At 41.7% G+C, this 14531-nt stretch overlaps 1 protein-coding gene across 12 annotated transcripts in view; it reads right to left on the reverse strand.

The window, feature by feature from the left end:
• Positions 1-14531, reverse strand: part of CASK (calcium/calmodulin dependent serine protein kinase) — a 491685-nt gene that overhangs the window by 187593 nt on the left and 289561 nt on the right. Inside the window, exon 1 of one of the 12 annotated variants that reach the window (XM_019524151.1) lies at positions 9496-9559. The exons of the other annotated variants lie outside the window; for them this stretch is intronic. Coding sequence (XP_019379696.1) covers positions 9496-9502 — 7 coding nt within the window. The 5' untranslated portion in view covers positions 9503-9559. Of the gene's footprint in view, positions 1-9495; positions 9560-14531 lie in introns of those variants that run through there. 12 annotated transcript variants of the gene reach the window in all.

The following is a 14531-nucleotide window of genomic DNA, read 5'->3' on the forward strand; positions in this document are numbered from 1 at the left end:
GGGTGCTTTCTACCCCCTCGTCCAAGTCACTGATGAAGATGGTGAACAGTGTGGGCTCGAGGACCGAGCCCTGCGGAACCGCACTGCCCACACCCTCCAGGTTGAAATCCATGCTGCACCATTCTGTTATATCACCTAGCTGCATTCTGTCCAGATGATCTTTTGGCTTGTTGCCCTCTGCCTGGCTAAAAGGCACAGCCTTTAGCAGCTGGTCACCTTTCTTGTCTGATGTGGCCAAACTGCTGGAATCTTCCACCTCATTGCTATATCCATAGTGTTTTTTTCACAACAAACCTTCTTCTGATCGTCTTGTTTTTGACATGGTTTCATGAGCTGACTACAAAAACAATGGTCTGTAACATTTCAATTCAAATGCCACTTTTTTTGCATCAGTGTTCTTGCTAGGTTTATGCAATGCAGAGCAGGACAGAGAAAAATGCACTTTTTAGAGCAGCCTGATTTTAGTGTCTGGGAGATTTGATTGTCTCTCCATATTGGCTTGAGGTCACCTAGGGCCTCTTGTGCCAACCCTATTCTTCCAGTTAACTTTTTAGAGCAAGCAGTGCCAACATGATGAAACTTTCTACATAGATGAAGCTGTCCAATGCTGTTCATCTTGCTGCTACCTACTTTAACGTCTGTTTAGTTCTCTTCCTTTATTCTACAGAAAACCACTGTCTTTGTCTTGCCCACACTGATATGTGGCCTGAATTGTTTGCTTGTCCTGTGGAAGGAGTCAACCTTTTTCTACAAGCCCTTATTATCCATGCCCCAGACCAACATCATATATTAATTTCTGGTTGTTGATCTCCTTGCCACGAGTCTTTTCCCCAAGGCTTCTGGCTGTCACAGTTCCATACAGCAGGTCTTTTAATAAAGCAAGTCAGAAAAGTGCTGGGAATTATCAGTTCATCCTATCTGCTGCTGATCACCACCCTGACTGCTTGCTAAATAACAAGCAGTTACTTAGCTTTTTTTTGGCAAGAACTGGTAAACTTATTTCTTTATAAGAAATGCTTTTCAGCAAGGCTAGTTTTATGACCTCAGAACTGCCACAGCTCTTTATGAGATACTGAATCGAATGCAAAACTGGCAAAGTAGTTCAAGACCTTCCTGTCAACCCCTCTATCTTACCAGGATCATCTTCAGGAGCAGTATACCCTGTATTATCCTTCTCTCTATGGGAAAACAAGCTTACTTCTCAGGTAGTTAAATTCTTCCACCTGTGCCCTGAATCCTTCGAAGAGAACTGTAAGGGCAACTTTGGTAAGATGAATGAGCTCATTCTGCCTACAGATCTGTCAACAACCTTTCTTGGGTATCTCTACCAGAACTGTAGTGGCACTGATTATTAGAAAATTTCCTTCGGCCCAGTGGGTAGGTAGGGGCAAATGTATTATTTGAAAAGCACTACAAAAACAGAAAGTTTCTGCTGTGGACATATGTACAGCCCTCTGGTACATCCCCCAGATGGAGCACTTTAAAATCACCGAGCCGTATAAATTGGTTTCCTCTCCAGCCAGCGGGCATGAAATGCGACCAAGGTGACCTACAGCACTACTCCTCATAATATGGGAGGAGGACCAGAACAGGCTGTCAGTGTGACTTTGGTCCAACCACACCGATGAATGGGGAACAGAGCCAATATCAGTGATTACTCTCTCATCTGCTTCATCCTCCATTGCAACTGGAAGCCCAGAGACCATGTGCTCCCCCCACATCAGAACTGGGAGACTGGAAATAGAGAAGTACATGGAGGACTGGTGGGTGGAAAGCAGACGATCTGTGTCTGGTGCGGGATGCGGAGTTTCTGATCTCCCGTTTCCAAAGTGCTCCTGGTTTGGGGGGCAGGGGCTCAGGTGAGCAGAAGTGAACAGGAGAGCACTCACTGACAGTGTCTCCCTCGTCCCACCCTCTGTTGGTGGTATAGCAGCAGGGGAAGAGAATGGTGCATGGCAGGATGCTAGAGGACTGAGCCCTCCTCTGTTACACTCCATAGCACATGCACATGTAATAGGAATTTGAAGTGCTTCTAGGTAGTATATTCTTCCTCTAGCGTTACTGTGGGAGTACTTCCACCATTTTGGTGGTACTTCAGAAGGAGTGTACATCTATTCAGCTCATCATTTGAAGTGCTTCAAATGTTACATCTGTCCACACCCTTGCTGGTATTATGATGGATGGCATGCTGGTGCTGAAGTGATACTGTCTCTGAAAGAATGATTTTTCTACTCACTGGAAAAGTCATTCATTAAATTAAAAAGAAGGATTTACAACTGCTGTTTGGAACACTAAATGCATGTCTCAGTGCAGTAGTGGGTAGAGATACTTGTGCAAGCTTTAAATAAATTAGATTTCTAAGACAGGTCAATGAGTTAACATGACTACAATGTTTCCAGAACCTCACCTAGCTCACTTAGAGCCTGTCTGGACATACCTACCTGGCATTCTACTGTGTTGCACAGGCATAACTGAAGAATGTAAGAACACAAATAATGCTATATTTTCTTGCATAAAATATGTCCCAGAAAACAACACGCATCTTATTTTTGAAAAGCAAGTAAAGAATTCTCCCCCCAACAAGTTTGGCTGCATAGAGCAGGGACAGAATCTAATGATCTTTGGCTGATTCACTCTCCCTTTCCTGCTGATCTACAGCTGAAACCCTAGCTGCTACTTAAAATTGATCTCTATGGATAGATCTATAATTTGAAGAGAGTTAAAGAGTTTCCAAGGCTGTGAAACAGAAGAGATAACAAGAGCAGCTAGCAGATAGCAAAATTGCTCTAAGAAAGGTTAGCTTGATTAGTAGAACATCAAAACAAGTGAAAGGAAGCAGCAATCGTTAACACTTCTGGGGTAAAGAACAATGACCTATTAAGTCAACTGACTTCCTCAGCTGCCTCATGGCAACAACTGCTGCACTCGTGTGCAGGAATTAAAGCAGGGTGCTTCTATCCTAGTCAGTAAATCAACTTCCTTGCTTAATACATTCACCCCAGTTTTGCGGGGCTGATTTTGGGAGGAAAAATATGCATATTGGAAAGGAAAAATGTGCACACTGTAATACAAATGCATTGCATATTGTACGCAAAAATACAGTATTTTGAAGATTTGTACTGGCAAGAGAGTTTCTAATTGTTGCATTAGCACTGTCACCATATTTACCATATAACAAACAGTTATACTGCTGACGTAAAAATCCCTTTGAACGCAGGCAAACAGTATATGAAGGGAAAATGGGCTTAAAATGCTTTAAAAATATATATGAATGAATTTTTTTTTGTTTATTAATGATACAGTGTGATTAATGAACAAAACTGGATACGAAGAATACTGACTTAATGAAGCCAGATAATAACACCAGTATGTGAACAACTGCATTATCAAACTTTCTGGAAAGAAACAGCTTGTTTTTTGATTTGAACTAGTTAATGCATTTGTATATTGTTAATATTAAAGTTCACCTTTTGAATTTCTATCATTTAATTAATTATTACTGAATGTTTTTAGAGGGACTAAGTAGAAATAAAATAGTTGCCTTTTCCCTTTCTACCTTTAAGTTTAGGGGCTAGTTACAACAAACCATAATCAAGAAAAATCTCCCAAATATTTATTCATAATGATCAATATCTATAACACAACAAAACAACAATCAAATATTTAAGTTACAGTGCACGTAATACAGACTTGAACTTGAAATGCTAGCTACTCAACTCCTATAATTTTCCCTGCTCTGGCCTTTCCTGACTTCTCACAAGCTTACACAGCAATGTGCAAAACTACTGCCTATTAACAATAAAGCAAACTTCAAAACTTAAAACTTCCCATCAGAAATACAGACACAAACATAATATGCAAGTATTTAAGTGTAGTGCCCGTTCATTTTACTAGCAGTAACCTAAATATCAGGCAATGACCGTAAGTCACGTTATAATCTTTCAACACAGCACCCATCTAATAGATGGAAAAAGAGTATGACAAGTCAAACTTGGGGTTATTTTCTACACCGTTGCCAGTGACTTGCCATCTGACCTCAGTGAAAATCATAACCTCTTGATGCCTCACTTTCCTCATCTGCAGAGCAGTCAAATTAATAGTTCTTTATTATAGAAGGATTTTGTTTAGTGCTTGACACATCTACATGAAAATTACTACGTATTTAGGTAAACTGAAATATTTTTTCTAATTAAAATGGAAGCTACATAACACAATGTCAAACTCAAAAGGGAAGACTGCAGCAATATGTTAAAACTGACTTTTGCAGCTGCTCACAGTATTGCTAACCAACAAGGTACTCAGCAAAGAGTATCTAACAGAAAACTTTACAATGTGTAATGAAGGCTATTTGTTCCTTTCTATAAGCTTTTAATAGTTTCACAGCCTTTAAGAATCTGGTTTTTATGCCCAATTTATCATTACTTTTTTCACCTTCTTCACAAAAGCACACACAATCTGACTAGCTGAAATATCTGAACTGTCTGGGAAGGCTGAACAAAAATATATGAATTTTAGCAACTCTATTTTTGTCAGACTATTAGCATCTTCCCCACAAGAGTCAGTTAATTCAGTTCTACGATTGTTCTTTTCATTATCATTACAAAAGCTGATACTCCACTTCTCTGATTTAGTGCACATCTATCCTGTCTTCTGCCTGACTCCACACTAACATGGCTAAGTACCTTTCCCTTGATCAAAAGGTAATGTGAAACAAATGAGATTATTCAAAGATGTATCTTACACACAGCCTCAGAGAATTGCTGGTACATACAGAAACTAGCTTCCACAGGTTATTTCCACAGAGGTACATTTTTTGGTACTGCAACTTAATAAAAGTATATATGGAATGATACAAATAGAGTGAAGGACACTTCAGAAAAGTCATGATCTTTGCTAACACGAGGTGGCCCACGTTCTGAAAGCAGAGAATCACTAGGAGCATGAACTACAGTTCTTCAGGTTCTGTACTGGCTTCCAATAGCTTTGCAGGAACAATTCAAGGTTCTGGTTTTGTTTTAAAGCCTTTTTAGGTTGGAGATCACTTTTAGAATTTAAAAGGAACTGAAGATCTATGACCCCCACCTCCCCGCCCAGCAGGAAAGTCTGTGGGACAGGGAGGGAAGGAGGGGAAAGGGCCATGGGTAGGGGAGGGCAGATCAAGGCCCCAGCCCTAGCCCTACTTCCCTCACTGCTAGAGGCTTGAACAGCACCCACCCCCACATCCGCAATGGCGGGGAGGTAGTGAATGGAGCAGGGGCAGGCGCTGCACAGCTGCTGTGGGGTGGGGTACAGAGCTGCAAGCAGCTTGTCTGGAGGGTGTGGGGAGTGGGGGCATGCAGCCTGGGAGGGCACGGTGTGTGTCCTCAGATCTGCTGGGAGGGCAGGCTGCAGGTTGGGGCCAGAGCAGCGCCAACTCTTCCTGGCTGGGCTGTGGCGGTGCTGGAGGCGAGGCCACAAGGGGGAGGGGAGGGGGCATAGTACCCACAACCACTGCTTCCAGTCCCAAGTGCAAGCGCGGGCCAGGACAGGCAAGAACAGCCTGGTGCAGCCTCCCAGCCTGCAGCTTGCCTTCCCCCACATCCGTCAGCCCCTCGCACCCAAGTTGTTGGAGGGGGAGGAGGGGCGGGGGGGCAGGCTGCACGGGGCTGTTCTCACTGGGCTTGGCCCATGCTTGTGCTTCGGGTGGGTGGCAGCAGCAGGTGGGGGTCTATAGGCCTCCCCCCCCATGGCCTTGCTCCCAGCACTGCCACAGCTTGGCTGGGAAGAGCCTGCCCCACTGGCAGATCTGGGGCCATGTGCTCTCTGTGCCATCCCAGGCCTCCCCGCACCCCCCAGACAAGCCGCTCGTGGCTCCATACCCCACCCTGCGATGGCTGTGTGGGGCCCTGCCCCATTCCCTACCTCAGATCTGCTGCAGCTGCCAGCACTGCTCCAAGTTTGTTTGTTTTTTGCAGGGGGGTAGGGGAGCATGTGCCCCCCGGTCAGTGTGCAGTGCAGGCAGCTGCTGCTGCAGGCTGGGCTTTGCACCCTGAGCCCTGCTGCATGTACCCCCTGGGCTTCCACCCCTTTCCTCCCCCACCGAGTGACCAGCTGGGCTGCTTTTGTCTGGCAAAAACACATAGAAGTTGTTTTTTTGTAGGTGCTCCTCAGTTTTGGAACTTATTCTCCCTTGAGGTTTGTCAAAGCCTGAGTCTGGATATTTTCCACAAGTGCTATAAGACCTTTCTTGGGCAGGCATTTTAGCAAGCAAGGCTAAGCTGGAACATTATTTAGGGAGTTTTTGTTTTATTTCTTATCTTACTGTTCTAGCTGTTTTTATAAATTATTTTAAGCTGCCCAAGCCTTTGTTGTGAAGGGCAGCATATAAACTTAATAAATAAATAGCACTAGAAGTCTACCCTCACCTAAGCTCGCTAGCTGTTTCTTGGCAAAATGCTTGAAGCTTCTTTGCTGGTAACTTCATATCTATTGTTTAAACAAACAGCTTTAGAGAAGGCATGTTAACCATGCAGTGGATATATTCTTTTCCAAGTACTGCATCTTTAAATAAAACAATCTCTTATTTGATATCCTCCAAAATAGGACCTTTTTGCAATAAAATAATCTTCACAACAGTTCAAGCATTGCTAAATGGAACAAAATCTGCTAGAAGCTGCACAAGTAGTTTTTCTGGTGTTTCAAGACTTTAAGCCTAATTTGAGGATAGAGATGAGAGTTGAGGATGGGGGAGAAGGGGGAGGGGAATGACATGGACAGGGAGGGCAGCTTCTTTTCCCTCCCTCAGGAAAGAATGGAGTTTTAGCTCTGTAAACTACTATCCTTGGCTACTTGTGGACACTTAACACCCCCCCCCCCCCAACACACACACACACTTTACCAGAAGCAGAAGCACATTACTTCAACCCAGCTCTGTAGCATCTGTACAGATTGGGTACTTCAGTGGAGCTTTTTAGAGCTTTTAGCTAAAGCTGATTTAATCAGCTATTAGATAAAAATGCCAAAAAAGCCCCAACAAAGCATGCAATCTATACAGATGTTGGGCAAGCTGGGTCCAACTAATGCACTGCTTCTACTGGGCATGCACTGGGCACTATGCAGGAGCAAGCACAATTTTAAGTAATGTGCCACTTTTTTTTTTTTTAAATGCCTGCAAGCAGCCCTTATTTCTTATAAAACTGAACTTCATATCAAACTTCTGACAACACATACCACACAATAGTGTTGTAGTAGCCATTATAATCCAGGGGTTATGCAAGAAGCAGGATCAGTTTGGTAATTTCTTTTATTGGACCAACTGTATAGTTGAGAACACCTTCCTGGGGTCTGGGAAAAAAGCAAGCTAGGTAGAACAATTATTTTTGTTTAACCCCATTATGTATGTGAAAGGGTTCACTTAAGAAGGGGAATGGGCAGTAAACCTGTGGAGCAAAGAGAAGTTAACACAAGTAGTTAGTTGTAGACCAAGTAAGGAACAGCTGAGACGCATAAACCTAATTATGGAAATGAATAAGACCATTCCAAGTTAAGAGGGCTGTTATTCTTTTAACAAGTCATAAAACCACTATCTTTGTTAGCACCCCGGTGTTACTAGTGTCCAGTAAAATTATGAATTATTGTTTTCAAACTCATCTTCTGAAAATATTGACGTGAGGGGCAAAAATTCCATGATCAGAGATGGAATACTTGTTCTGTGAAAAGTGTTCTCTCCCAGTGATTGGGTGGTTTTGTCCTTTGTCATTTTTCTGTGAGTTCATTCTGGAGCATAAGGGTTGCTTATTTTGTCCAGTGGAGTTTCCATGAGGGCAACTGGTGCACTGGATGAGTTATGTCATGTTTTGTAATGGGTATATATAGGATCTATGGATTCTGATGGCTTTGGTGGGGACAGGTTTTCAAGTTGTTTTTCAGGCAGGTTCTGGTTCTGCTTGGTGGTTACTGATCAGAGAAGACTTTGCTTCTGGTGAAGAGCCTGGGGTGGGGGGAGTGGGGAGAGGTGAGGAATATTTCTTTTAAGGTGCAGAGCCCTTGAAGTATCAGTTACAACTGTCTGGTGATCTTATAGGTTCCAGCATCAAATGTTTTGGGACAACTAAAGGTGTGTGGTCAGTGTACGTTTTCTTTTTGTATTATAGTAGGTTTGTGCAGGATATCTGGGTGGCTTGTACAAACATATGGCATATTCTTCTGATGGAGTGTCCCTGTAGGGCAGTGGGACTGCTCTTACACACTAAGAGAAGCAAAATAATATCTTGGTTTGGAGAAGGGGAAGTGGGCTTAATTCCAGCCCCTTTTCTGCCCTCAAAAATAGAATATACCATCAGCCCTTCTCATAAAATTTCTCTTTTGACCTCTTCCAACTTCATTTAAAAAGAGGCAAGAAATCTTGGTTCGTGCTGTTTCCAAGATTCTGCTAACTAGCAGGTACAATGTGTGACCACATAGGTACTACCTGAACTACCACTCAGTCACCCATGATCCTTCCTGTCCCTACATGAGATGACATGTTGCTTCTCTGATTTACTCTCAAAAAGAAACAGGCCTCTACACTGTAAGACATTTCTGTTCCTTTGCAGACACTACGTAACTCAATTTTGTTCTGCACCTTTTCCTTCAACAACCATCCCAGGACAAGCTGAAAATGAACTGACGTAAATATAAGAAAAATACAGCACTTGACATTATTTTCTATTGCCTGTATTCAGGGAAGAGAAGAGATTTATGATTTTTGTTTAAATTTTAGCTTTTAATTTTTTTAAGGAGAAGAAGAAAGTAAGGAGCGGTCAGTTTACAAGTAATTCTGTAATTAAACAACTGTTGCACTACACATACAAATTGACATCTAACAGGATGTTTAATGAGACCTCTTTATTGAGGTGAAGTTAAGTTCCTGTAATTTGGATTGCTATAAAGAATATATTAAAACACCATTTTAGAACATCAATAACACCATTTTAGAACTGAAATAAAAAAGTGAGAAAACTGAGAATTCTTGCTGCTCTGTAACAGCCATGGTTTAAAAGTAGATATGACAATATTTTTAATGAATCTTCCAAGACAACGGATGGCATTGTACATTCTACCACTAAGAGAATATCTGAGGGACTAAATAGTACAGCAGTGATTACACAGCATTGCACTTCTAGATTGCTCACAATTGATCCAGGCAAGCAATAACTGAAGATCATGACCAGATATCTTAAGGATCTTCTGTGGCATGTATTAAGTATTATGGCAGTTTCTACCCAATTCTTTAAAGACAAGTACCCACACTACAAAATAATCCTTCGTTGGCTACCTCAGTCAAGAACACTGTTACACACTCTCACCACTACCTGGAACTCCTGCAAATTAGTCAGTTTAGAGGCACATTGGTAATGTGAAGGCTTGCATAGATGCTCATTTCCCTGCGTTTATTCTGTGGTTATACAAAACGTTTCAGTCTTCAGTGTTGCCAACCTGGTATCATTTGCAAATGCCAAAGAACTTTTGACTTACCTTTCATAATTTAGTTTCTATGACTCTTTCCACATTATTCCAGACAATAGGGCTATGATTTCCACAAGGAGAAGGGTATCTATAGAGACCCAATCAGATTTTGTCATCCCTAAGGCAGGGAACTGATGACCAAGATATCAGAAGGCTTGTCCTTCAACAGCAGAAGTATCTGAACGATGTATAAGGAAACAACTGGAACAAATAATTTTTAGGAAAAATATGTGAGGTACTAACAAACATCACCATCTGACCTCTCACAACAGTCTAATATGAAATATGTTTTAAATTAAGAAATTTCAGAAAGAGTGAGATGTCTAGAATAATGTGGAAGGAATCATAAAAACTGGACCAGACATGTTATACTTTACTACCTCTACTTCCTTTCCGCATTATTCCAGACAATAGAGACTCTTAAAGCAGGTATAAGAGAAGGATGAGTACATAAAGAAAAAAAAAGATACTAAGTTTTAGTAGAGATTCTTGCCTGAAAACTGTATTTTGGAAGATGTAGCATCAGTCAACCGGAACCCTGGACTGTAGCATCCAGAAAACAAATAAAGACTGTACTGTGTCTAGATAAAACAACTGATGGCTAGGCTTCTTTGTTCACAAACCTACTATAAAAGAAGTAGACTGTACCTTAACTCGCTCTTTTCAAACCTTTGTTTACCTATACAAGTCTCCTCTATTCTTCCTCAACCCAGTTACATACAGAACAGAACTTCTGACTGATGGCAAAACCCAAGTGTCATTTGAAAGAAAGTCTAATTAGACTGGCAAAGTGTTGAAAATTCTTAAATAAATGTATTCCATCTAATTTATTTAGTCTTCTTATCTTAAAAAGAGATGACATACTATCTATTAGTTTAGGTGAAAAGAAGAAAAATGTAGAAATAAATGCAGGAACTATTCATAATAGCAGCTTTTCCTCAAAAGAAAAAAGAAGTGGCTTGCTGCAAGATTCAAATGCTAAGTAAACCACTAAAAATCTAGGCTAGATAAAAAGAAAACAATCCAACATGTCTACTGTTAATTTGGGCCATTTAATAAGAAAACCACTGATTGCAGGCATTAGATTTCTGGATTCCTTCAACATGTACAATGTCATGTCTGACATTTTTGTCAGAATTATAGACTGCTGGCTGGTGAAGTGCTAAAGGAACTGATTTTTGTGTAATGCATTGTGCACCGAACATAAGTATATTCTCCAGTAAGATGATGAAGCTGAATTTTTTGATCTCTAGGGATATTATAGGATTCTGGAGGAATATTTCTTGGGTAATTAATATTTAGCAGCAAGATCAACAATGAATTGGAATGGTATAATGATTCTTATGAATGCCAGTTTTCACAGCTCATGTAGCCAATGTAGAATCACAAAAATTTGTGTAGAAACTTTGTTTTTGTTTACTGTGCTAACTGAAACGTGGGGGTCAATTAAATGGCTAATTAAAAAAGAATAACCTTTTTTGGATTGAATGAGTCTGTTCCTTCAAAATTCTCCACTGACTGAAAAACCTGGAGACTTAACAGCTGACAAGAATGTCACCTGATCTACAGTTGGTCTTGCTCAAAAAGTATCCTGAAAATCCATGTACAGTCTTCATGTTGAAAACCTCTTCTAGAAGGGAGGCACAGATCACAAAGATGGCATCCTTGAAGTCATCAATTTGTTGTATTCCAAGTCTTCCTTGTTGCCTCCTACTCTCTGCAAATATGCTGAACTGTTTCCTGCTTTATAAAGCAGTTCCTCTGTAAAACCAGACTTCTGATCATAATGGATGATGATCCTCAGATACATTCTAAACTAAGATAACTTTGTGTTTAATGACTCACTGTGGATTAGTCAGATGATCTATTTTTGGGGTGAGAGTCTCAAATTTGACCACCTGACCCAAGAGAACAGGAACTCTTGACTATATGAATGAGGATGACTGGAAGTTGGTATTTCTTTAGAATCATTTAAATTAATCTAAATGACAACTGCCCGTTGTTCCTTTATGCACAGCACCATGGCTTACAGACACACAATGGAACATACAGTTATTTCCACAGTTATTTTCTTTCCAAGTGCAAAATGAGCTATGGCTGTATTCAAGAGATTTCTGCAATGGAAATGGTCACATTTGTAAAAATAATCTTGGGTGACCTATTACTTGATGAATAAACTGTGAATGTGTGCATCTATAAATTCTTGATAATTAATCTTTATTAACCTGAAAGAATGAAGTAGCTGGTTAATGAAGTTTCCTCTAGATGATGAGAATCGGACTCTAATTTAAGAAGTAAAGAATTTCTTGGATTGACCCAAACAACTTCCTGAAACTGATTCTACTATCTTGAATGGTAGAATTACAGAACTATTTTTGCTACTCTTGGAAAGTAACAATATTTTTCTTTTGATACTGGGTAAAGATAAAAGATCTTAATAGAGTAGAAGTTATTTCTTAAATGAAACACTTAATACTAGCTACACTAGCTATTCTCCAGTTGTGTTCTCCTGGTGCACGTGCAGTTTTTGACTTGCTAGGTACAACTACATTAAATAAAAATTGTCACATATCCTGAAGGATTTTTACAGAAAATCCTGTATATCTATAGGAAATACTGAAACTACTACATAATTGTTGTTACAATGCATTAACTTTCCATGTGGACATGACTATTCCAAAACAGCAGCACCGGTTCCTATTAACTTTTACCACTTTCAAAAATCACATAAGGAAATTCAGGAAAAGTAGGGGTGCACTGATAAAGATTTTTTGGGCCAATCCTGATGGCCAATTATTGACCAACCATATTGGCCAATACTGATCTGATTGCCGATATGCAGCCTGGCAGCATGGAGAACAGCATGCGGCTGCTAAGTCTGTCGGGGGAAAGGGGCGTGGTGGAGGGCAGAGTGAGGCCCCCATGGTGAGGGTGTGGGGCTGGGGCAGGCACTGTACAGCTGGGGTGGGGCAGGATGCAGGATGAAGCCAGTGGCTCTTCTGGGGGCTGGGGGGTTGGCTCCCGCTACTGTGTGCACCCTGGGGGAGGCATGGGGGGCATATGCCCCCCAGATCTGCATGTGGGGTGAGAGTGGGCTTCCCGCTGCATGCTTGGGGCCAGGGCTGCATTGGGATCTTCCCGGCAGGGCTGGGGCTGTGCTCAGGTTGGTTGGAGCAGGACAAGTGGCACCACTGGGAGGGAGATTATGGGCACTGTAGCCACCCCAAAATTCACCATATCCCCCCACTAGGCACAGACCTGGTGCAGCCCCTGGCCCTGAATGCCAGTGGGCAACCTGCCATCACCCTATGCAGATCCAGAGGCCACTTGCCCCCTATACTCTCCTTGGGGTGCAGTGGTGGGAGCCACCTTCCCTCCCTGCCTGCCCTCCGCCTGAGCAGTGCCTGCCCCTGCCTCAGCCCCACCCATTCCCTCACTGTGGGGGCCTTGATCTGCCCTGCCATGCCCCTTCCTTCACCCTTCTCCCTCCCCCCCACAGACTTACCAGTTGGACTGTCTCTTCATGCTACACTCCTGGCCACATGCATGCCGCAGATGTATGCGTGCACATAGTATTTAACAATGACATTATCAGCTACATCAGCCAAAAAAGTCAACTGCCAATAATGACAATTCTGCTTTTACTGGTGCCAATATGATACGGACCGATGCATCAGTGCACCTCTAAGAAAAAGCATGCCAATTCTGGAATAAGAGCGTCTACATGGCAGGGGAGGGTGGATTGCAATGACAGAAGTATAACATACTAGAAGACTTGTATGTATATACTAGAAGAGCTGTGTGGTAAATTCAGTGTTAAATTCAGTTGTTATTTTAACTTAGAAAATAAAACTGGAACTAGTTTCATGTTCAGAAATTCCCTGCCCTTCTATAAGATCTGTTTTTGTAATTCGTGCAGGAGAGACCTAATAGAGAAGTAATGCTGAATGACATTTTTTCACTTACAGAATAAAATTTGTTAGCAATACAAAATAGGAGAAGAATGCTGACATCTTGCTGATGCAAGTAAGCAGTCTGCTCTGAAGAGTTTACAGTCTAGTTCAAGCAGACAACACAGTTCTGACCAACAACGTATATATTTAATGATAAGATGTTGAGAAAACTGATAAATCTTAGGACTACTACAGAATTTATCCTTCCGAAGTGCTATGAATAAAAATGTGCTTTCAGGACAGATCCTGGAGGAGAAAAGGATGGTTTGCCAGATATCAGGAATAAGGAACAGCTTGGAAGAGATCATGAGAATGAGAGAAGAAGCATTTGGTAAGAAGAGAAACTTGGGTGGAGAAGTAGAAACAAGATCTGATACAATATATAAGCAGGACTGCGTTAATCTGCAAGGGGGTGGAGTGTGTGGGGGGGGTTGGGAAATAAAGAGAAGCATGTTGAATGTGAAGGCAAAGGAGACAACAAAATGACTAGAAATAAGAAGCAAGATGGTACAAGTTGACACAAAGTTTATTCTGGAAGCAGCATTTTCGACTGATATGTAGCAGAGGAGATAATCAAGATATGAAGAAAAAAATTTAGCAATGGGGGTTAAATAGAAAGGACAGATGCTGCGAAAAGACCCACCAACAGGATTTAGAGATTGTCTATGTAAAACAGAGGAGAAAAGAACGATATTAACGTTGACCCAGAGTTTTGATGCCCAATAGATAAGTTGGAAAACAGAACTGTAAATGGTGATGGACAAGGGAAGGGAAAGAGCAGCTTTGGGAGAAACTCAGTTTTTGTTAGGTTCAGCTTGAAGTCGTGGTGAGACACCTAGGTTTCATAGATTTAGAGTCGGAAGGGACCTAGTAGATCTTCTAGCCCGACCCCCCACCAGGGCGGGAGAACAAAAAAATCCCAAAACAAAAACGGGACTCAAATGAGTCCAGCCAGGTAGGCATCCAGCCTCTTCTTAAAGACCCCCAGGGTAGGGGCCAGCACCACTTCCCTTGGAAATTGGTTCCAGCTCCTAGCCGCCCTAACTGTGAAGTAGTTCTTGCAGATGTCCAATCTATACCTCCTCTCCATCA

This window comes from Gavialis gangeticus, unplaced genomic scaffold, assembly GCF_001723915.1.
Source record: "Gavialis gangeticus isolate Ggan-Ray unplaced genomic scaffold, GavGan_comp1, whole genome shotgun sequence".
NCBI lineage: Eukaryota > Metazoa > Chordata > Crocodylia > Gavialidae > Gavialis > Gavialis gangeticus.